The 24,544-nt window shown below is 40.5% G+C and overlaps 2 protein-coding genes across 10 annotated transcripts in view; one reads left to right on the forward strand and one right to left on the reverse strand.

Moving 5' to 3' along the window:
- Nucleotides 1–3,909, reverse strand: part of TBCCD1 (TBCC domain containing 1) — a 105,741-nt gene extending 101,832 nt beyond the window's left edge. For 3 of the 9 annotated variants that reach the window (XM_082461465.1, XM_082461464.1, XM_082461463.1), the window contains exons 1-2: nt 3,801–3,909; nt 1,010–1,388 (exon numbers count right to left, since the gene is read on the reverse strand). In XM_082461465.1, the coding sequence (XP_082317591.1) occupies nt 1,010–1,345 (336 nt within the window). In that variant the 5' untranslated portion in view covers nt 1,346–1,388; nt 3,801–3,909. The other 6 variants (XM_082461469.1, XM_082461470.1, XM_082461467.1 and 3 more) reach the window with 3 other exon arrangements.
- A 4,533-nt stretch (nt 3,910–8,442) lies between these two features.
- Nucleotides 8,443–24,318, forward strand: DNAJB11 (DnaJ heat shock protein family (Hsp40) member B11). Its single transcript, XM_082461545.1, has 10 exons — nt 8,443–8,876; nt 11,563–11,719; nt 15,510–15,607; nt 17,475–17,607; nt 19,767–19,909; nt 20,727–20,809; nt 21,483–21,540; nt 22,675–22,786; nt 23,240–23,399; nt 23,858–24,318. Exons 1-10 carry the CDS (start codon nt 8,809–8,811, stop codon nt 23,920–23,922), a joined length of 1,077 nt encoding a protein of 358 aa, XP_082317671.1. The 5' UTR covers nt 8,443–8,808; the 3' UTR covers nt 23,923–24,318.
- The last annotated feature ends 226 nt before the right edge of the window (nt 24,319–24,544 follow it).

Raw genomic sequence — 24,544 nt, forward strand, 5'->3', positions numbered from 1 at the left:
TCTGTTAATGGACACTTAGGTTGCTTCCATGTCTTGGCTATTGTAAACACGCTGCTGTGAACATTGGGGTGCATTCATCTTTTCAAATTAGAGTTTTCTTTGGATATATGCCCAGGAGTAGGATTGCAGGATCATATGGTAGCTTTATTTTTAGTTTTTTAAGGAACCTCCATACTGTTTTCCATAGTGGCTGCACCAATTTACATTCCCGCCAGCAGTGTAGGAGGGTAACCTCTTCTCTACACCCTCTCCAGCATTTATTATTTGTAGACTTTTTGATGATAGTCATTCTGAACAGTGTGAGGTAATACCTCAACGTGGGTTTCTTTTTTATTGGAGCATAGTTGATTTACACTGTTGTGTTAGTTTCTGCTGTACAACACAGTGAATCAGTTATACATATACATATATCCACTCTTTTTTAGATTCTTTTCCCATATAGGTCATTACAGAGTACTGAGTAGAGTTCAGTGTGGTTTTGATTTGCACTTCTCTAATAATTAGCGATGTTGAGCATCTTTTCATGTGCCTGTTAGCCATCTGTATGTCTTCTTTGGAGAAATGTCTATTAAATAGCACTTTTTTACACACCAGCTTCTCCTACTAGTCTATGAGCTCCATGAGGTCAGAGCTGCTGTTCGAATCATCTTTGAATCTGAGCATATAGCAGACGCTCACTTAAAAAGAGTCAGGTGCTCGGACCGTAACATGTCAGCAGTTCATAAACACTCATGTAACCTCAACAGTTTTAATGTCAATGAAAATATTTCCCTCTTCCAATTACAGGGCTTCTATAACATTACTGCTTTAAAAATAAGTGAATAAGGATTGCTAAGTAAGGACTAATTCACTAAATATTGCCAAACTGGAACTGCTAAAACTTAAATGGTGCTTTGGCATCACATGGTCATTAAAACCTTACTGCACACTGTACAGCTAGTACAAAAATTTTAAATAGTTTATTTCCCAAAGTAATTAAACACACATACATGTACACATAAATCCATACCTGATTTCTTTGCTTTTCGACTTCATCCTCAGACATGCAGTTGGACAGAATCTCAGACCATTCCAGGCGCTCCTTCGGTGTCTTCACTGCAAGACTATCAAATATTTCAAAGTAAAGCCATGCCAGATCCTTAGCCAACTGCAGCTTTCCACACGCAATGTGCCTCCATGTAGACCAGGACAGGCGTGGGTAACCTCCCGCTGTGGCCCGGGTTCGCACATAGGTGGCTATCTTCCTGAGATAGTGAAGACTGAACTTGGATGGAGGGGGGACCTGCAAGGCGCCCACTATAAAGGGTTCTGCTTTCACCCAGAGGAGAACTCCGGACTGATCCATATTATCTCTAAGGACATCTGTGTGAAAAGGCTTCTTTGCATACCTAGGAAACAAAGTTTCTTCACAAACTAATTTGAAATAAAACTCATTTACACATTTTCTTGTAAGGTGACCCCTCCCTTAACTGTTTTTAAATGTACTATGTCAATTTAAAAAGTGGATCTAGTTCATCAAACAAAAGCAGAATAGATTTTTGGTCAGATCTCATTATAATCTATTTGAGCAAGAAAAATATTGTGATAAAACAATCTCACTTGAGTTGTTCGAAGTGGTTGTTCTAGGAAGAGTGTGTAAACGCATGAGGTATGAGATAGATGCCTGCTCAGGACAAAGAAAAGAAGAAATGGGAAAGAGCCATCCTATCACCATCAGAAATCTTGCTCTGTCCTGAGGGGACACACTAGTCAAAATAAGGGAATAAAATTTCAAAGTCCAATCACTTACACATAGAGGATGACCGATTAAAGATCTGGACGTGTTAGCTGACCATATGAGCTCAATATGAAGCACTAGCACAGGGTGGCAGACAAGAATGCTCAGGTAAATGTAGGCTGCAAAAATAGATCAAGGAAAGTCAAAGCATCTTTAGTCTCTATAACAGTGAACCTGCTCTGGCATATTCTACTGTCCTTAGTTCAGATGCAATATTTTTAGATTTTGTTTGTTCATTGTTTGTTATAACAACAATACATGATTTTTATGAAATATTTGTTAAATATCTAAAAATATAAGGGGAGGAAATCATCCACAGTCCCACCACCAAAGGGAAACTAGTTAATATTTTACTGTACTTCCTTCTTGTCTTTTTTTCTACACAGGTTAGATATTAGTTTTTGAATTGTCATAGTTGTGATAATACTATATTTTCTATATTATTTTGTAATACAATTCTGTCTTTTTTTTTTTTTAAACATCTTTATTGAAGTATAATTGCCTTACAATGGTGTGTTAGCTTCTGCTTTATAACAAAGTGAATCAGTTATACACATACAATATGTTCCCATATCTCTTCCCTCTTGCACTTTCTGTCTTATTTTAAAAGCTTAATAGCACTCTAAATAAATGTACCCCAGTTTATTCAACTGTTCTATTTTCAGACATTTCGTAGGTTTAAGATTTTTCACAAAAACAAGATAGGCAAAATATTGATCATTGTTGAAGCTGGATGATGAATACATGGGGGTTCACTTACCTATTCTACTTTTGTGTGTGTTAAAATTTTCCACTAAAAAAAGTTTAAATGTTTTCACTTTTATAAATAATGCTATAATTACCATCTTTCTGAATATTTTCTGCATTATGATTAATTCCCAGAGAAAATTTTCAGATGTGCATTTGTGAAATGAAGTAACTGAGATTTCTGAAGCTCCTGACATACATTACCATTGCTTTCCAAAATGATTATATCAAATTGTTCCATCAATTTGATTATATCAAAATGTTTTATTGCTATTATGTTTTGCATTTGACTTTAAGAAAATTGTGCGTCTTTTGGGAATTCTCTGTTCAAAAAGTAATTGACATCAATTGAGTGCTTACTATGTGCCAGGTAGTATTCTAAATATTTCATGTTCTTCACCTTTCATCCGGACAACCACCTGGAGATACATATGATTATCCCCATTTCCAGATGAGAAAACTGAGGCTTAGAAAAGTTAAGGGACTTACCCAAAGTCACATACTTGAGTTGGCAGAGCCCTGGATTAGAATTCAAGTCTGTCTGACTTGAGAACTGTGTTACTTACAAATGTATTTTAGGAACCCAGTTTTGGGAGAATCTGGAAAATAGGAGTGAATCCAGAAGAGAATTACCAGAATGATTGGCCTCAAATGGAAGGCCACCTAAGGACCAGGTGTAGGATCATGGAAGCATAAACCCAAAAGAAGGGTGTGAGAGGGTAGATGGCAGCTGTCTTCCAAATTGGGAATGGCTTAGCGTCCCTCTGAGTAACACCAGACAATGAAAGTTCTATGAGGAAGATCTTAGTCCGCTCCAAAGTGAAAATAGGCTGCTCTGTGAGATACTGACCCCTGTCCCTGAAGTTAGCAATCAAAAGCCAGAACCTGGGGATGAACCCTCTATTCTAACCACGAAACTAGAGAGGGCTAAATTCGTAAACATAAACTGGGGCTCCTTCCCTCTTCAAAAGCTCCCCTGGGATGCGCTGGGATCCGGCTTATTCAGGCAGGGGGACCGGCGTGAGGCCCAAGGAGGTCCTACCGAGGCTTCGCCGCCACCTCGTCCGCTCTCTGGGGGTAGGACGCGGTCCAGGATGGGACTCTGGGTGGGCCGCCCGAGCGCGCCCCGATCGCACTTCGGGAACCGAGAAACCCCAACTGATAGAGTCCGTAGAGGACCCAAGACCTGGCGAGCGCGAAGGCGGCCTCCCCAGCCCGAGCCCGAAGCGTGACGGACTCCTCCCTCCTTCCCCGGCGCCGGCCCGCGCGCGGTTACCTGCGAAGATAGGGGCCACCCGGCCGCACCTCCCAGCGCGCAGCCGCGCCTCGCCCGCCAGACCGGCCCGCGCCCGCCGCTCACCCACTGCGCAAGCGCAAGGCCTCGCACCACCGAGAGCTGGAGGACAACGTTGCTAGAGCGACCCGGTACTTCTTCCGCGGTTTGGGAAACAGTTGGCTATGATCGAGGGCTTTTGATGCTGGAACGTGGAGCCAGACCCGGCCGCTCTGTGGTGTCGCGCCTTTCTACTCAGGGTATTAGGAAGTTTTCCATTGCTCCACAGAGCTGTGGTCAGCCACTAGCTGCTGGTAATGTCAGCACGCTTTAATCAGTAACAATAATGATAATGACAGTTTACATTTATAGAATGCTTACTGTGGGCTGGGCACCGATTAAAGAAAGCACCTTTACGTATCTTATCTCAGTCTTCCTAAGAGCCCTCTAAGTTAAGTATATTTGTTTTACTGATGAGGGCTTAGAGAGGTGAAAGTAACCCAGAGACGAGCTAAGACACAAACCCAGGCTGTCTGAAGCGAGAGCCATCAGGGTTAGCTCCTTAACTGTTAGCCTCCATGTTACCGCCTTCAGGAAGCTTTTTTGGATTTCACCCAGCATAGGAACATCACTCCTTCCTCTAAAACTCCATTTTATGATTTTTGGTCATGTCCTGCTTTCTTTTTTTTTTTTTTAAATTTTTTAATTTAATTTAATTTATTATTTTATACAGCAGGTTCTTATTAGTCATCAATTTTATACACATCCGTGTATACATGTCAATCCCAATCGCCCAATTCATCACACCACCACCCGCAGCCCCCCACAGCTTTCCCCCCTTGGTGTCCATACGTTTGTTCTCTACATCTGTGTCTCAATTTCTGCCCTGCAAACCGGTTCACCTGTACCATTTTTCTAGATTCCACATATATGCGTTAATATACGATATTTGTTTTTCTCTTTCTGACTTACTTCACTCTGTATGACAGTCTCTAGATCCATCCACGTCTCAACAAATGACCCAATTTCGTTCCTTTTTATGGCTGAGTAATATTCCATTGTATATATGTACCACTTCTTCTTTATCCATTCATCTGTCGATGGGCATTTAGGTTGCTTCCATGACCTGGCTATTGTAAATAGTGCTGCAATGAACATTGGGGTGCATGTGTCTTTTCGAATTATGGTTTTCTCTGGGTATATGCCCAGTAGTGGGATTGCTGGGTCATATGGTAATTCTATTTTTAGTTTTTTAAGGAACCTCCATACTGTTCTCCATAGTGGCTGTATCAATTTACATTCCCACCAACAGTGCAAGAGGGTTCCCTTTTCTCCACACCCTCTCCAGCATTTGTTGTTTGTACATTTTCTGATGATGCCCATTCTAACTGGTATGAGGTGATACCTCATTGTAGTTTTGATTTGCATTTCTCTAATAATTGGTGATGTTGAGCAGCTTTTCATGTGCTTCTTGGCCATCTGTATGTCTTCTTTGGAAAGATGTCTATTTAGGTCTTCTGCCCATTTTTGGATTGGGTTGTTTGTTTTTTTAATATTGAGCTGCATGAGCTGTTTATATATTTTGGAGATTAATCCTTTGTCCGTTGATTCGTTTGCAAATATTTTCTCCCATTCTGAGGGTTGTCTTTTCATCCTGTTTATGGTTTCCTTTGCTGTGCAAAAGCTTTTAAGTTTCATTAGGTCCCATTTGTTTATTTTTGTTTTTATTTCCATTACTCTAGGAGGTGGATCAAAAAAGATCTTGCTGTGATTTATGTCAAAGAGTGTTCTTCCTATGTTTTCCTCTAAGAGTTTATAGTGTCTGGTCTTACATTTAGGTCTCCAAACCATTTTGAGTTTATTTTTGTATATGGTGTTAGGAAGTGTTCTAATTTCATTCTTTTACATGTAGCTGTCCAGTTTTCCCAGCACCACTTATTGAAGAGACTGTCTTTTCTCCATTGTATATCCTTGCCTCCTTTGTCATAGATTAGTTGACCATAGGTGCGTGGGTTTATCTCTGGGCTTTCTATCTTGTTCCATTGATCTATGTTTCTGTTTTTGTGCCAGTACCATATTGTCTTGATTACTGTAGCTTTGTAGTAAAGTCTGAAGTCAGGGAGTCTGATTCCTCCAGCTCCGTTTTTTTCCCTCAAGACTGCTTTGGCTATTCGGGGTCTTTTGTGTCTCCATACAAATTTTAAGATTTTTTGTTCTAGTTCCATAAAAAATGCCATTGGTAATTTGATAGGGATTGCATTGAATCTGTAGATTGCTTTGGGTAGTAGAGTCATTTTCACAATATTGATTCTTCCAATCCAAGAACATGGTATATCTCTCCATCTGTTGGTATCATCTTTAATTTCTTTCATCAGTGTCTTATAGTTTTCTGCATACAGGTCTTTTGTCTCCCTAGGTAGGCTTATTCCTAGGTATTTTATTCTTTTTGTTGCAATGGTAAATGGGAGTGTTTCCATAATTTCTCTTTCAGATTTTTCATCTTTAGTGTATAGGAATGCAAGAGATTTCTGTGCATTAATTTTGTATCCTGCAACTTTGCCAAATTCATTGATTAGCTCTAGTAGTTTTCTGGTAGCATCTTTAGGATTCTCTATGTATAGTATCATGTCATCCACAAACAGTGACAGTTTTACTTCTTCTTTTCCAATTTGTATTCCTTTTATTTCTTTTTCTTCTCTGATTGCCATGGCTAGGACTTCCAAAACTATGTTGAATAATAATGGTGAGAGTGGACATCCTTGTCTTGTTCCTGATCTTAGAGGAAAGGTCATTTCCTGCTTTCTTAGTTCGTTTTTGGCCTCTCTAGGTGTGGGAGATACAAAGGTAAATAAGACTATAAAATGCAATTTAGTTCCTCTTTTATGTGGCCTCTCTCCCCTAGTAGGCATCTTCCTGAAAGCAGTAACCTGATCTACCTCTTACCTCTGTACTGTGTCTGGCACAGTGCTAGGCACTAGGATTACAGCAGTGAACAAAACAGATAAGGTTCTTGCTTTCTTGCAGTGTATATTTTAATAGGGAGACTAGATAATACATTAGGAAAATAAAATAGAATAATTTCAGATGTTAGTAAGTGCTATGAAATTTGGGGAAGGGGTGAGTGCTGAATCTGAGCTGAGGCCTGAAGAATAAGAAGCCAGCACACGAAGATCACAGTCGAAGCGACTTTGTCTCTGTCACAAGCTCTGTTCTAAGTTGCTGTTCTAGACAGCTGTGAACAAAACAGTCCAGATTCATGCTTTCATGAAAGTGGCATTCCAGTGTGTGTGAGTATGGGGGGCAGGGATGGAAATAATAAAATAGCACACTGTAAGAATAGAGACTCAGTAGGGCCTAATTTTGATTGGTTGGTCAGGGAAGTCTTCTATGAGGTGGTGAATTTAAGCTGTTATCTGAGTTTAAAAAGGAGTCACCCATGTTAGGATCTGAGGAAAGAGCGTTTCAGGCAGAGAACAGCTAGAACAAACACCCTAGGCGGGAATGAGCTTGGCGTATTCAAAAAAGAGAAAAGAAACCACTTTTATTGGAACGCGGTAAGGAGTATACTAGGTGAGGGTACAGATCATATAAGATTTTTGTTCTTTTTCCCCAGCTTTATTGAGAAATAATGTTTCTATCAGCTAGTATAAAGACTTGGGATCTTATTAAAAGTGCAGTGAAAAGCCATTCGAGGCTTTTAAGCAGACAAATTATATGATCTGACATGTTTGTAAAAAATCATGGCAGGGGGAAGGGACGGGGTGAAAAAAAGATACTAAGATATTACGAGTGGAGGCAGGGAGACCAGTTAGGAAGCCCTTGCCAGGTGGGAGATGATGTGACTTAGCCCGGAGAGGTAGTGGAGATGTAGAATAGTGGACAGATTCAAGATACGGTTTAAAGGTAAAGATTTGGATAGGGGATACAGGAGAGAATCAAGGAAGACACCTAAAGTTTTGTAGTGAACAACTAGGTGGTTCAATTACTGAAATGAGCAAAAATTGGGGGGGGGGGGAGGATCCGCTCTCTTCTTAACTGTAATATTTATTATTCTTTGCGTGCCTACTATGTGCCAGACGCTGTGCTAGACGGTTTACAGATTTTCTCCTACTAAAATTTCACAACACTACCAGTAAATGCTTTGCCTCAGGTTTGTAGATAAAGCAGCTTAGTCTCAGACTGGGAGCGGTGAGGGAGCATGTTCTCACCGCTAGGAAGTGGTGGAAGCTGAATCCGAACCTAAGTCTGCTTCCAGGGCCACTCCTCATCAGGCCTCTTCTTTGCGAAACCGAGACAATTTTCTCCTGGGTTTGTTAGAAGATAAAATATGATCTAAGCTGTGCATCAGCCGTACCGTTGGCGTGGAGTCATTGTCCCCGCCCATTTCGCCCGCGTCCTTCCTCCCCGGCGTACAGCACCTAGCTCTATATGAATGAAATTCCGAGACTCGTAACCAAGATAAAACCTCCCTCCCGCAATTGGTCAGTGCTGGAGGAGGAGTCCCGTGATTGGTGGAGAGTCTAAGGAGGCGGGCGGAGGGAAACTTTGTGTACCGCGATGCCGGCTCTTGGAACCCTTTCCCCACCACCAATCTTTACGTAATTTCCTGTGACTCGCAGGTGCCGGGGCTGAGCAGATTCCTGCGGCGGCACGATTCTCTGACGTTTCCCCTTCTAATTGGCCGGGAGCTGCGGCTGTAGTTCCGAAGCCTAACTGGCCGGCCTCACCGCCTCGGAGGTGAAGTGTACTGCGCTGATTGGCTGTGAGGCGCCGGCCGCGTGTGATGTCCCGAGCAGCGATTGGCTCTGGCCCTCTGGGTGCTTCTCTTGCCGGGACTCGGGACTCCCGGGAAGTGGACTGCTAGAGGAGGGGGCGAGCTAGCTGTCGCTCCTGACTAAGTCGGAGACTCCGGCGTGAGGCGGCGTCTCAGGGCCGGGTGGGCTGGCGAGCCGACGCGGCGGCGGCGGAGGCTGTGAAGAGTGCGGGGGTCAGGGGCCCGCACAGAGAGACCATGGCCCCGCAGAACCTGGGCACGTTCTGCCTGTTGCTGCTGTACCTCATCGGGGCCGTGATCGCCGGGTAAGGAACTGGCATCCGCGGGCACGGGGCCCTTAAGTCAGTCTTGGCTGGGGAGGAGGCTTGAGGGAGGAGGGGGCATTCAGACTGGGGGAGTGGAGAGGGGCGTTGCTGTGGTGAGGCGGTGGAGCGGAGGAATGGGTAGCGTGGGCCAGGCTTGTGGGGTGGAGAGGAGAGCAGTGGGTGACACGGCTGAGAGGGGCTTAGACCCAGAAGCCCTAGAGCTAGATTTGCCTAGAGAAGTGAGGGTTGGATGCAGTGCCAAAAGCAACGTGGGGTGAGGGGGCTGCTGAGCTGCAGAAGAGGACGATGCAATGTTGAGCCTGCAACAAGCCATTGGGCTGACATTAAAGTGGGTGGGTTATGATGCCAGGCCAAGTGAGGAAGTGGGGAGGACAGGTTAGGGAAGCCATGCTGGGGCTGAAGGAAGTTGGATCGAGGGAGCAAGGCAGACCCTTGGGAGAGCCCTTGTACTTCTCAGCTTCTTGAGATACTGAGCCTGAGTTGTCATCATGCCTCACTGTCTCTCCATGGAGCATTCTTAGGAAGCTGAATGGTATTATGAGCGGGGGAAAAAACATTTCCACTACTACACCAATAGGTAGTAGCCTGGGATTCTAGCCCACCCACCCCCACCCACCCCACTTACGAATTATGTGACCTTGAAGGAACATTTCACTTCTCATCTGTGATATGAGGATGATAATGTGCCACCTGTTTGAAGGAAGTAGGACTACCTGAACTCTTGAGATTCTCTGGCCTTTAATAAGAGCCACTATCGTATAGGCCTGCTGACCACAGGGTATGATATGCCAGGCTCATATTTTAGAATGTGGGGAATAGTAAATTCTTAGCTTTTGACAAATTTATAGGTTGCTCTGAATGGAGAAAGCACTACCTAGCAGAGCTTTAAACTTTAAGTACTTGTTATTCTCTTAAAAGTTTTTTCCCTGTGCATATATGCTTCAACTTTGTTGGGTTTTTTTTTCTTGTGAAACATATTAAATTTCTAAAATAAAAATTAACTTCTCCTAGGTAATGCTCTATTGGGTTTTTTAACATGTTTTTGTTAGTACTTTTTGCACTTAAAGCAATGGGTACCTTAAGTTGTTTAAAAAAGATGTCAGGATAAATACTGTTAGTACTGTAGCTATAAACTTCAGTTTTTCATAAAGGATCCTCTTGGGAACCGTCATGTTGATGCTGAGTTATGCCAGCCATCTTTTCCCTGTATTTTTCTCAGCTGTTACTTAACCATTTTTATATTAAGTATGTTCTAAGCCTCATTTTTTATATAGCTAGCTCTTTTGTCATTAACATTAGTGAACCTTTTGATTTATTTAGTTCTTGTCTCAAGAGATGTCAAGTTTTTGCAGATTTTTGGGGTGTGGCGATAAAGCACCTAAATAATACTCATGGAACCCCTTGTCAGTGATAATTTTTTAAATTTATACATAAAATGATTAAATGATTTTCCTGAAGTGTGACTAAGAGCTTATGAAATACATTTTTTAAAAAAGTTCTGTCATATATTACGTGGATCTTGATACCCCAATGCATTTTTCCCCGCTGCATTTTAAAATTACCATCATTACTACATCATCTCCCTGTGAAAAACTTTCCCGTCCCTTTGGTTGAGAGAATGCATTTTCAGAATAATTTCTGCTGGCTAAAGTGACTCTGGCAAAAGGAATAGACTTTTGTGAGCATGCTTACTTATTCATTTCATTCAACGAATATTTATTGGTGTCTTCTATGGGCTGGCTATGGTCCCTGCCCTGAAAGTTTGTGAGTCTTATTCTGTCTTCCCATTGGCCCTTCCTGCAAAGATTCCCTTTACAATTAATTTGGTACCAACATAGTTCCTGGCAAGGAGGTCAGTGGATCTCCACTTTATCTCCTAGCTCATGCCATGTACATATATGCAGCTGCTGAGACTTATAGGTGCCTGCATATGGGTTCCAGCAGCTGTCTCTAATTAAGACTTGACCTAGACAAACTAGTATAACTACTAGTAATGACTGCAAAATTGAAATTTTCTCTCTCAGCAAAAAACTTCACAACTCATACATTCAAATGGGTGTTACTCTCTCTTCAAGCTTCTTATTTGGGCTTTGACTTAACCTGTGTTAACCTCTGAAGTTAACCTCAGTCACTTCATCTTTAACATCCCAAGAGTGCTACTGTTAGAACATTTCTGTGACATAATCTTTTTGAGTAAAGAACATCTCTGACATAATCTTTTTGAACAAAGAAATTCATCCTTTGAGATTATTTGACCTTTGGAAGCAGTCAAAAGTCATTTGAAGTCAGTAATAGGGGAGAAAAAAGAGAGTCAATTTGATTATACAGTTCTTGGTTGAAAATGATGTGTGACCATAAAATAAGAAAATGATATTCTTGACTAAAGGTAGTTCTAAGAGAAGAATGCCAGAGATATTTTGAATAATTCTAGTATTGTTCAAAAAGTACCTAGCCTCTCATTGTGATTACTTCAATATGAGACTCATTACAAATTCTGGTGTGTTCTCTTTGTAGTCATTCTTTTTCGTGTGTCACGTGGGTACCTTCATTTTCCTACCTCTTTGCTCAGACACAAACCTAAATGTAAAGGAAAAAAATTTCACTTTAAAAAATGTAATGTATTAACTCTTTAATGAAGTATCTTCTCCCTCTCCCCCACCCTCAGGCGAGATTTCTATAAGATCTTAGGGGTGCCTCGCAGTGCCTCTATAAAGGATATTAAAAAGGCCTACAGGAAACTAGCCCTGCAGCTGCATCCTGACCGGAATCCTGACGATCCTCGAGCGCAGGAGAAATTCCAGGATCTGGGTGCTGCTTATGAGGTGAGTCAGGAAAAAGGATAACGTATGGATAAAACCTACAGATACACAAAAAACCATGGAACGCTGAGTAACACTCCCATTTTTCAGGTCACTTTTTAAAAAAAATTGACAATAGATAAACGTAGCACTTGATGCTATATTGTACATTAATGTTAGTAGGTGCTACTTCCTGCCCTTTTCATATCAGTATTTGTCTTATTAAGGAGAGTAATGTTGAAAAAGATGAATGAAAGAAAATAGGATCGGTAGGTTAATAAGTAGGTTGATGATCAATCAGTCCGTTTTGGAGTTGGAGCCGGAAACAGAAATAAAATCTAAATGAGGATTGCAAATCCACATGTGCCCATGTGGACCAGGCAGATAACATGCAGGGCAGGTATAAGATAAAACAGGAGAGTGGATATTCTACCTCCATGTTAGGAATCAGTAGGGATTGAAGAGGACTGTGACAAGCTGAAGACTTCTTGCCCCATTTCAAGGGAACAGCTGTTATTCAACACCAGCCAGTTTTTGCCATATACAGATGCAAACACTGTGTTTGCACACAGTGTGGCCAGATCATTTAATTTTTCAAGAGGAGTGGAAATCCTGATTTTTTGGTAAATTCTCCTGGTTGTAAAATGTTGATAACTAATTCAATTTAAAATTTTCTTTTATGTGCAGATCAAAGAAAACACAGCTATAGTTTGAATTTGCAACCTGTAATCTAGAGGTCAAAATACTTTCATGTGTATCATCTCATTTAATCTTCATTAGGACACCATGAGATATAGTAGAGCTGGGCATATTCTTATTTTTTCTCAGCTGTTACTTAACCTTTTATTTTATTTTTTTTCATTTTTAACAACACAGAGGAACATTTACTGAATGCTTAATAATCTTTTTACTATTTGAAAAACCATTATACACAGAACCTTTCAACACTATGGTGAAAAAATTTTACAAATAAGTTACTGATAATCTTTCATGTGTGTTAATTTAGGAGTTAGCTGTTTTGTGTGTGTTGCAATTCACCTTTCCCCTAGAAATACAATAAGAGACCTGTGGTTATACTTTTTCTTTTCAGCTTTATTGAGATATAATTGACAAATAAAATTGTAAGATATTTAAAGTATATATTGTGATTACTTGGTACACATATACATTGTGAAAGGATTTCGCCCATCTAGTTAATCCATCACCTCATATATTTATTGTTTTGGTGAGACCATTTAAGCTCTGCTTTCTTAGCAAATTTCAGTTATACAATACAGTGTTATCAATTCTAGTCACCATTTATTCACATTTTCTAAAAGGGCACAGAAAAAATAATTTGACTCCAAAAGTCAGAGAGCTACAACTTCTGAATTCAAATTAAATCCCTGTATAGTGAGAAGACTGAAAACAAATCTGAAAAATATTTTAGTGGAAAAAACCCAGAAGGAAGGGATCCCAAGGCCTCCTAGGTTAAAGAAGTGAATGAACCAAAATAGTGACTTATACCCAGGTGAAACCTAGAACTAATGGGGTTTCCCTTTCTTCTCTCAACACCTGTAGGACCGAAATTCCTAACCTCGGGCCCACAAATAAACTTGAGAGGGTTGGTGGACCCAACTAAATTACTGTATGTAACATTTTCTTTCTTGTTGATAATATGGATTCCATATTTCGCACTGTGTTTGCCATGAGTATTCCCCTTGCTTGCTAGGAACCCAATAACCAAAAATATTTTCTGGGGAAACTGTTGCTAAGAATTTACCATGCTCTTTAAAGACTCTACCATGTTCTTTAGCTATGACCTAGGCAAGGCTATACATTGATCATTCATGGCATTGCAGTTTAACTCTTAAGAACCTTTCTGGTCATTAGTTCAAATTTTCTTTTTTCTTTGTATCATTCACTTGATTGCCTGCCTTTGGTCCTTAGATAAATTAGTGTTCACAAATCAGAATCCCAGTAAAGTTGAAGAGTCTTTTGTGAATACAAATCTGTCTTCTCTACTGAGCTGGGATTACTACTGGCATTTTAATTAGTTGAGACTCTGGTTGGTTGGCCAATCAACTAAGAAACTCCTTTTTTTCTTTTAATAATAAAAGTTTCCAAGACTATGGAATAAAGTTGCATTCCTTAGACAGAAGAAAAGTGAGGAGTAAGTGAATGGTAATAGGTAACTTTAAGGGTAATTTGGGGGTAGTTATTACAGAAGCCTCCTATGTCCAAAAAGAAGCTGACTTAAAAAAATAGTCTTTGTTTTGGGGTTTTGAAATGGTGTTTCTTATGGACCCAAATGTGGGGTTCATTTCTTTGCCAAGACAGGGACAGAGAAGTAGACTTGAAAGTGAAAATATTGGAAATCCAGATCACATAATAATGAGTTTTGTTTTGTTCTGTTTTTTAAAGTTAACTCTGCCCATTTCTACTTCCCCAAAGTGGCTATTTTTTTAGGATATTTACCAAAATATTTTTTTCTCACCTGGTCTATCACAGTGGCTTTAGTTGAGTACTCTGGTCACTTCTAGACTAACCCATTTGTCTTTGCTTTTAAGAATGCTCACTCTCTTGTATACTGAATTTCTTTTTATCCTTCTAAATGTATCTTAAATGTTAGTAGATTTTTGCTGTGGCACCTTACACATCATTCAGGCCCTGAGCCAAAAGTGTGTCCTATTTACATATGCCAATCAGATCTTCCCTTTCTTTTGCTGAGTCAACAAGCCCCATCTACTTCCAACCTCACTTTTCCTGAGCCAACACAAGTATGGGTTTGAAATAACTTTCTCCTTCAGTCTGCTATCTAAATAGACATTTAAGAATATCAAATAACATAAAGTTATTCAATTTTCAAAGTTATATGTGTGCATATATTTCAGAATGCTCTAAGTAAATGGGAAGCTTTTATTTGGAGGGCAAATTTTGAAGAACATCGAAGCTTATTTTGTTTTACAGTCTTTAGTTCTATATATGGAATGGTCCCAATGAGAAAGCATATACCTATGACTGAGTATGTAGTTTTCTAAAACCATTAAAACTTCAGAAAGTCTTTTCAAGTTGTGAAATTGAGCTTGAGCATCCTTCATAGAGCAGTGTCCCTTTTCACTCTTTGCAGTTCAAACTCAGGAGGTTATGAGCTGTATGTGGCAGACAGCATTCTTCCACAGATGGATTTCTACATGTATCAAAAGAATGAAAAGGGAATATGAAAATATTGCAGTGTAGAGCTTTCTGGAGACCTGTCCTTGGATTCCCTTGACTTGCCAGTCTCTTAATGTGTGTGTGGTGGTGGGGTGCAGGGGTTATGGTATAGACATGTAGGGCTGAGCAAACTTGACGGCTGTCGTAATTTACTGCTTCTGTGACTAATGACAATCTGTCATAGTCAAGTCCTAGTTTATAGTTTAGAGAGAGAATATAGCATAGTGGTTAACAGCCTAAACACTGGAGTCAAACTGCATGGGAAGTAAACCTGAGGAATTCATCTCACCTCTTTCCTGTTACTGCCCTCACATTCATAGCCATGTCGCTAATCTCCAGCAGGATATTTATGTGGCTAGGTGAGTTTTGATAAATTTAAATTAAAAACATGAATTGAGCATTGTGGAAAGTTACAAAATGAACACTGATCAAAGAATTTAGTCTGATAAAGAAAATAACTTTATAAACATGCCTTAATACCATACATAATGAAAACTGAATTCCACCAAAATTTTACAAACAGTATCAGAGTTTAAAAAAACAAAAACATAAATGTGAATTCACCTTACCTGAATATTACCAACTCATAATCTTTTCTTCCACTGGCTTTTGACCCCAGGTTCTGTCAGATAGTGAGAAACGGAAACAATATGATACTTATGGTGAAGAAGGATTAAAAGATGGGCATCAGAGCTCCCATGGAGACATTTTTTCACAGTAAGTAATTTATCTATCTGCAGGGTATTAGTGTCTGAGAATGGATCACTTAGTGATTATTAAAGAATTATCCTTGCTCCCTTGTTCGGAAACTTTCGATGAAGAGTACAACTCAACTGATCCTTGACCAAGAGGTCATTCATCATCCTTTCTGTGGGAATATACTCCTCTATTTTCACAAAGCTCCAGAAAAGACAGGCAGCACTAAAAGGGATGTCCATCTAGCCAACCATATCAATTAAATCAACCCTGACTGTGTTGGGGGGGATATATGTTGGAAACCAGTTCATTTTATCTCCTTGCTGTCTTAGAATCTGCAAACCACTTAATGAGCAAAGTGATTCTTGTAAGCGGAGAGAGAAATTCCTACTCTCATCCCCAAAGCTGACTCTTCCTCCTATCCACAAGGGAGGGATGATTATGATAATCAGCATTGTTGGAAGGAGTTGGGTTAGAGGCTCTTCATCCCTTGCTGGGCCCAGCTTTCTGGGAGTGCTGAGTGGCTGGAATAATAAACATCTTTCCTTCCCGCTCTCTGAGCCCCTCTTTGTTGAGCATTTGAATTTTCATATGTCCTGATGATGCATAAATAGGAGATCTTGATCTGGGGTTTCAAGTCAAGTTATAAATAAAAAGATGTTTGAATATGCATTTCTATGGGGAGAGGATGCATTGCTTTCTTCAGATTCTCTTCGGATTCTTCAGATTCTCAAAGAGAATTTTCTTCAGATTCTCAGATGTCTTCAGATTTGTGAACCGTTCCCCAAAAGAAGTAAGAATCACTGTTGCTACAACAGCTTCCCTCATTTAGTGTTTGGGGGTGACAGTAGATTTTCAGGACTTACGATGATGTGTGAGTAATATTATTAGGAAATCTTTCTCTTCCCCAGGATTGATTTGGCTGCTTTAGCCTACCAGAGGAGTGTCCTGTTTGAACCCCTTAGCAGTTAGACGTGATACCCAGGGATGCCAGAAAGAAAAAAGGCTCTGCCCTTGCTCCTTCCCCACCAAAATCCTCCCTCTCTGCTTTTATTTAAGATTCAGGGAATCCATTCACCAAGATTGGGTTTTGTTTTTGTTTTTTGGAGGGGTGGGGGTTGTTGTATGTTTGTCATCACTATGCTAACATCTGAGGCTTCTTAATAACCAAAACTTAACATCAAGAATAGAATTCCTATACAACTAAAGGTCACTGTTTATAGTAATCTCAAAGTGACGCTTCTGTTACTTAACACAAATTAATTTTGGTCTTATGAGACCAGAACTTCCTTTTCTGTAAGATCCAGAGTTTTACTAAGGCTGATGCTTTTTTAGTTTAATTATGTATCCAAGATTTTTATACAAAGCAGTAGCTTGTTTCACCAAAGTTAGTTTCTAAAAAAGTGTGTAAAGGTGAACACTACAAATGTCCAAAAGTACCATTAGGTTCGGCAATACATAGATTTATATATACTATACCCTTTCTCAATATCTCCATTATATCCTGATATTTGTCAGTATTATTATTGTTTTAATTATTTATAATTATATAAGTATAAATATATAATTTATAATTAATTATTTATAATTATTATATTATTATTTGTCAGAGAGATTATTTTTTCATTGATTAAGAATTCATTGGCCTACTGTATACACTGTACTGTGTGTCTGGACAATATTAAAAAGTAAATTTTTTTGTGGTAGGGGCAATATAGTTGACATTATATAAATTAAAAATTGTGTATGATGTATGACTCCAGTGTATTAAAATGTCTGTCAGTTTTGCTCACTGGTGGGACACAATATTTTATCAATGTGAAGAAAACTGAAATTGTAAGAGGTGAACTCTGATTTCTTTTCCTGATGATTTTACACTTACCAACAGTTTCTTTGGAGATTTTGGTTTCATGTTTGGAGGAACCCCTCGTCAGCAAGACAGAAATATTCCAAGAGGAAGTGATATTATTGTAGATCTAGAAGTCACTTTGGAAGAAGTATATGCAGGAAATTTTGTAGAAGTAAGTCCAAACTATACAGCTATTCATATTGACTCCCAGAATGTGTTCTTATGACTAAAAACAAGAGGTTTCTGCATACCTTCTCTGTCTTTTAGGGGGTGGGGAGGTGTATAGAATTGAATTAATCATAATCCTTGGTTCATGATATGCTGTTATTATTTCATGAACTCATCACTCAGCCCAAGAACTAAAAAAAACAATACCAGGACTTATATCTACCTACATGCTACTTCCCTATTCCATTCCCTTGCCTCCTTTCCCAGGTAACTGTCTAATATCCTGAGTTTTGTCTTTATTGTTCCCTTACCACTCGTGTTTGTTTGTTTTATTACATATATAGGAATACCTGAATAATATATTATTTACTTTCACTGTTTTTGACTTTGTAAAAATGATATCATACTATACGTTATCTTCTGAGACTGGCCTTTTTTACTCACTCTTAATATTGTCAGGATTCATCCATGTTGTTGCTTATAGCTATAATTCTGCTGAATAGAAATTCATTGTGACCACGTTGCGTCAATAGGCATGTAGGTTACCTCCAGTTTTTTTTTTTTTTTTAATAGTAATCTTTTACTTATTTATTTATTTTTATATTTATTTTTGACTGTGTTGGGTCTTCGTTTCTGTGCGAAGGCTTTCTCTAGTTGCGGCAAGCGGGGGCCACTCTTCATCGCGGTGCGCGGGCCTCTTCACTATCGCAGCCTCGCTTGTTGCGCGGAGCACAGGCTCCAGGCGCGCAGGCTCAGTAGTTTTGGCTCACGGGCCCAGTTGCTCCGCGACATGTGGGATCTTCCCAGACCAGGGCTCGAACCCGTGTCCCCTGCATTAGCAGGCAGATTCTCAACCACTGCGCCACCAGGGAAGCCCTTACCTCCAGTTTTTTTCAATTCCAAGCTGTGCCTTTAGGAAGTCTTGTACATATATCCAGGTAAAAAGATTAATTTCCCATGTTCCCTTGCAGACCTGTTGTCTGTCATCATTGCTAATATATAATGTACATCACTCTTTGCAGTTAGCATGCTCCTAAACAAATTCCTTTTTAATCTAATTATTGTAAAGGATGTATATGACCTTGCTATTTAAATGCCCCCATGGTAAGTTCTTTTTAAGAAAAAACTACCTTGAGAGAGCATAGTGGTTAAAAGCACAGAGTTTGGAGCTAGACTGCCTGGTTTAGAATCCTGGCTCTACCATACATTGGTGATGTGACCTTGGTCATATTACTGAGTCTTTCTGTGCTTTCATTCTTTCCTCTGTAAAATGGAGATAATAGCAGCATCTACCTCATAAAGCTGCTGTGAGGATTAAATGAATTCATAAATATATGTGATTAGGGCCTTGCTTGGCACATACTAAGTGCTATAAAGTGTTGGCTCTAATTATTGTTATTGTTATTTATTCCATTGACCTGGGCTTTCATATGTTCGTAGGCTTCGAGGGATTTTTCTCCAAGCATTCATGTCATCTCACTGCATGAGCACGTGCCCTGTGATTAGTAGGTGTTTGACTAATTAAACAGGCAAAATCAAGAGTACATTTCTTCATATATTTTAGTTTCCAGTGATTTAGAGGGATCAGAATGTTTGATTGCAATCAGCTACAAGGAGATGATCGTTGTGTCTTTTCTTACGGGTTAGAGTATCTGAATCGAGACAGCACTGGAAAACACTGCCAGATTGAGTTGCCTGAAACAAAGAAGTGTTTTCATGAGGTTAATCATGGCTAATCCTGGGGTGGGAGCCACATGCCAGCTTTTGAAGGCTGTGGTGGTTCTTCAGGGCTTATGCTTTACACAGCTCAGACTTCTCAAGAGATAGTAATTCTGTGGACTACTTTAACTCAGTAGTATTTCGTCATGACTTAGAAAAGGTGATCCCATACACACTATCTTTCAGTTCTCTTCTTTGTTACCCTCCTCTCTCTTCTCCAGCTTTAGAATTGGAGTCAGTTAAAGATCCATTTGCTCCGCTCCTATGTGGGAGCTGACTTGTAACTCCTCCAAGACTTCTCTCAGCTGTGGGTCTCCCTGAGGGATGGCTTGGGAGAGAAGGGGAAGTGCCAACCCCGGCAGGTGCGCAGAGCCCCGATCTGGTGAGGCAACCAAAGGCTGTGGGACACAAGGGAGAAGCTGATCCTGTGTGTGTACTTGCTAGGTGGTTAGAAACAAACCCGTGGCAAGGCAGGCCCCTGGCAAACGGAAGTGCAACTGCAGGCAGGAGATGCGGACTACCCAGCTGGGCCCCGGGCGCTTCCAGATGACCCAGGAGGTGGTCTGCGACGAGTGCCCGAATGTCAGGTGAGTGCAAGCACCTTCTTTGCTCTGCCAAGGGACACTTTAATTATCTCATGTGTCTAATAAAATGCCAGTGGTCCATACCTAGATTTTTTTCCCTCCCTCTCCCCGATCCTTCTCTCTCTCCCTCATGTTCTACCAGAGGATAGAGCAAAGAAATGTACAGTTTAATTTTTTTCCAAAAGTATCTATTCAGAATATCTCCTTTTATGTTTATGAACTAATAAGCAGTGCCCTTTATTTCTGAATATACTTAACAAAAATGTTGATATTTTTCCGTTTTCCTACTTGGAATGTTTCCTTTTTCCTACTTGGAATATTTAGAGCAATCTTATGTGTACAGCTAACATTTCAGATTAGAGAAGTACTATTTGCTGATTATCTTATAAATACAACTATTTAGTTGAACCTTCAATTGTATATATTAAAACTAGCTCAGTTATTTGTGGGATCAGTGAAAAAAATCAAATAGGATAAACTCTCCTGTTAGATTTTCTGGTAAACATGATGCTGTGCGCATTTATGTAAGTGCGAGTGGTTTTCTCTGTTACTGATCACTCACTTCAAGGCAATCAGTCTCCTGCAGGCTTTTTTGGAGTCAGCAGTTGCATGGTTATGTGTAGCTTTGCCCTGGCTTTTGGCAGGTGGAAGGTGTAAATGGATATCAGGTGGTTTTGTCATTTAGGGATACAGGATAGTCTTCCAAGAAAAAGGTCTGACTGAGTAGATAAAACTTTATTATCTGTATCTGGGGTTTGGTTTATATATATATATATATATATTTTTTTTTTTTTTTTCTTTTAAATGCTCTTTGTCTCAGACTAGTGAATGAAGAACGAACACTGGAGGTCGAAATTGAACCTGGGGTGAGAGATGGCATGGAGTACCCCTTTATTGGAGAAGGTGAAATATTGATATTGATGTTTTATTACTGTAACTTTCCGCTCTCTGCCTGCTCATGAACACCTCCCACCCCCACCTCACCCCATACCTTGTGGCCACTTAGTAAATGCATATATCATTTCCAACACACTTCAGTCAGTTTTAGGACACAGAAAGTCTTTTTATGACCATCCTTAAGCATCCTGGTTGGTCCACTTAAGCAGTAGTATTACTGTTTATCCTTTGACTGTCATGGCCAAAAGTTACTGTCAAGTAGCCTAAGTTAGGTCAAAGTTTAAATGTTCAGAACTTAATGGATTAATTTTAACTCAGCAATGAAAGAAGATATGTAACTCTAGTTGGCATTAATAAGATGCTCTCAGACCTCACTTTGGGGTTAAATTTAAATCTCTAGAAGAAAAATAGCTTTAAAACATCAGATTCGGGAGACCAGTGAATCATTCTTTGTTTAGGAAATAGGTCAAGTTATTTATTGCTGTGTCTGAGGCCCAGGTGACCCTCACTAATAATCTGAGACTTGATATAACCAGGTAGACACGCTGCTCTCACAGATAGGCTTGACAGTCAAAGCCTAAGGTAGTGGCTTTAGAAAATTCTCTCAACTGCTAAATAGATTTGCAGCGTTTGACTTGCGTGGCTTACAGTGTGCTGTAATCTCTTCTCTTCTGACAAGGTGAGCCTCACGTGGATGGAGAGCCAGGAGACTTACGGTTCCGAATCAAAGTTGTCAAGTAAGTAATCTCAGTTTAGAGGCCTTCTCTTTAGCCCTTGCTTTTCAGAGGAGTCAGGGTAGAGAAATAAGGGTAGCCACCAGGGCACTTCCAGACTTTTTCCTCTGTTTCATGCCCTTAATACCCTAAATGTGTAACTGTACAGCCATACTGAAAATTTGGGGTTGGAGCCTAGGATTGAGTCCATTTATTTATTTACTCAGGACTTCCAAGTCCAAAAGATGTTGGGAGGAAAGCATCAATATTATGAGTAAGGAGCTGTGAAAGAGAGGCAGACAAGGAGACCAGAGATTTTAACTGAGGAAATACGGCCCCATACAAGAATGGGAGACTTTTCCATAGAAAGGAGCTTCTGTGACATAATCTGCAGCTGGTGGGCAGCTTCTCTGGTTGGCTTCTCTTCAACATGCAGTTCTACTTACATAAGAGTTTTACCTGGGACTCAGGCTTTCTTGTTTATCACTCGTCTCTTGTTACCACTTTGGAAACCAGTGATACCTCTGCTTCTAAGGATTCATTGAAACGAGGTTCCCACCCAAATATGGAGAAATGGGCCCCCAGTGCCAAGGACTCTTTTCCCTCATAGCACTCTTTAATCTCGGTGATCTTTCCCCAACGTTCCTCACCTACCTTGTCTTTCGCATCACTTCCCAGAGAAACTAGCACATGTGCTGTTCCCTGAATAAACCTGGTACCTTCTCAAGTCCTTATCTTTGCCAGAATTCCCTCTTGCCCTATCCCCACCCTCCCCTGCGCCCACCTTATTTGCAGCTTCAGAGCTGATCGGGCCTTACAAGCCCAGCTCTAGAAGTCCCCCAGGACCCGCCCCTGATGCCCTTCTCCCCAAGTCCCACAGCCAGAAGTTGTCCTTCTCTCTTTTCCATAATCTAGTTGCTTGTATTTTAATTACATGCTTTGACTTCTGCTGATTGTAAGCTCCTTAAGATTAGGATTTAATAAATCTTAGGCTACTTTACAGTCTTGATTAATGCTACACACGAAGGAGTGTCTAATAAATGCCTATTTCTTGAAAGAGTGGCATTCATCCTTTTCCATGATTTTTCTAAAAACTTTTTGAACTCTTCCCAGAGAAAGACTTTGGAAGTTAATGATCTTTACCTTGTTCTGTTCTAGGCACCCAATATTTGAAAGGCGAGGAGATGACTTATACACAAACGTGACAGTCTCCCTCGTGGAGTCGCTGGTGGGCTTCGATATGGATATTGCTCACTTGGATGGTCACAAGGTAAGCAAACCAGTTCTCCCGCTTCCTGTCCTTTTAAAGCCCTCACGTGGCTGCTGTTGAGGTTACTTCAGCCACTTCAGCCATTTGGAGCCACGGGGACTAAGTGCTCACGCTTTGTTGTGTCATCTTTCCTCACTCTGCTGCTGAACGTGTAGCAGTAACAACGCCACGGACCCCTCAGCTACTCGGAGGTGGTTGCACAGCCTTTGGCGGCCTCGTCTTTACAGTCTCCGTTGGCAAAAGCCTTACTTTTTTACGTGTTTCGTTTTTCTTTTTCTTTTCGAAAACCATCTCTTCCTTTGGCTCGCACTGTCCTAATGATGTTTCCCCTGCCCCTTCGTCCTGCTGCTCTGAGCCGTGGCATGAGCTCTGGGCACCAGTACTCACTGGAAGCTGTGTGTTGTGCTTCGAGAGTACCAGTCCTGCTCCAGTCCATCCCCTTTTGCTTTCCAGGTACATATTTCCCGGGATAAGATCACCAGACCGGGAGCCAAGCTATGGAAGAAAGGGGAAGGGCTCCCCAACTTTGACAACAACAACATCAAGGGCTCTTTGATAATCACTTTCGATGTGGATTTTCCAAAAGAACAGTTATCAGAGGAAGCAAGAGAAGGTGAGGGTATAATGTTTACTGTTCAAGGAAAGATGAGGTCTGCATTAGAAGGATTAGAGGCTTAAGGGTGAAGTCTGCAATGACTGATGGAGAAGAGGGCCCAGTCAGTGGGTCGTAAGTAAAAAGGAAAAGGTGAGAGAGGTCAAAACTGGAAAGAGGACAAAGAAGAAGGAATGGAAGACAGCCAAAGAGCTTTCTGCCCATTTCGATTGCCTCTTATCGGATTTTGTGGGATGTATGTGTGGTATGTATACCTGAGACACAAAGACAAGGGGTCACCTTGGACATGCGTGTATGGGTGTCCACATGCGATAAAGTTAGACATTGGTAGTTACTTGTTTAATTCAGATCCATGGTTGTCATGAGGCCTTTTGTGAGCCTCCCCATGAAACGTGCTCTTCAACCTCTGGGGAGGTCACTTTTTTGTTAATGGAGTCATTTGTTCATTCTTTCCTCAGGTATCAAACAGCTGCTGAAACAAGGATCAGTGCAGAAGGTATACAATGGACTGCAAGGATATTAAGAGTGAATAAAATTGGACTTTGTTTTAAAATAAGTGAATCAGCGATATTTATTATCTGCAGGGGGGTTCTTTTTGTGTGTTTTTTTGTTTTCATTTTCAATATGCAAGTTTGGTTTAATTTTTTTTTCTTCTAATGATCGTCATGAAATGAATCAGAGGGCTTAAGAATTTGTCCATTTGTGTTGAGAAAAGAATGACCAGCAAAAGGTTTAATAATACCTCTCCCTTTGGGGATTTATGTCTGGTGCTGCTGCCTGAGTTTCAAGAATTAAAGCTGCAAGAGGACTCCAGGAGCAAAAGACACAATATAAAGGGTTGGAGTTAATTGTTAGCTATTTCATTCGAAATGCCAACTGGAGAAGTCTGTTTTTAAATACAATTTTGTTGTTAATTTTTTCTTGACTCCTGTTTCTTGTTGGTGTAGTTACCCTGTTGTCTCTTCCATCTCCATTTTGGTCATTTTTCCTGGATCAGCCTCGTTTCCCTCCTTGGGGCCTGTGAGCTAGTTGGGTTTTCCTCCCATCGAGCAAGATGAATGCCACAAGCCTGTGGAAGAGTGATGAAGGTCCAGTCCCCTACCCAATTAAACACACATGGCACTTTCTAGAAAGGAGCCTGAAGA

Source organism: Balaenoptera physalus, assembly GCF_965194825.1.
Source record: "Balaenoptera physalus genome assembly, chromosome: 4".
In the NCBI taxonomy this organism is placed as follows: Eukaryota; Metazoa; Chordata; class Mammalia; order Artiodactyla; family Balaenopteridae; genus Balaenoptera; species Balaenoptera physalus.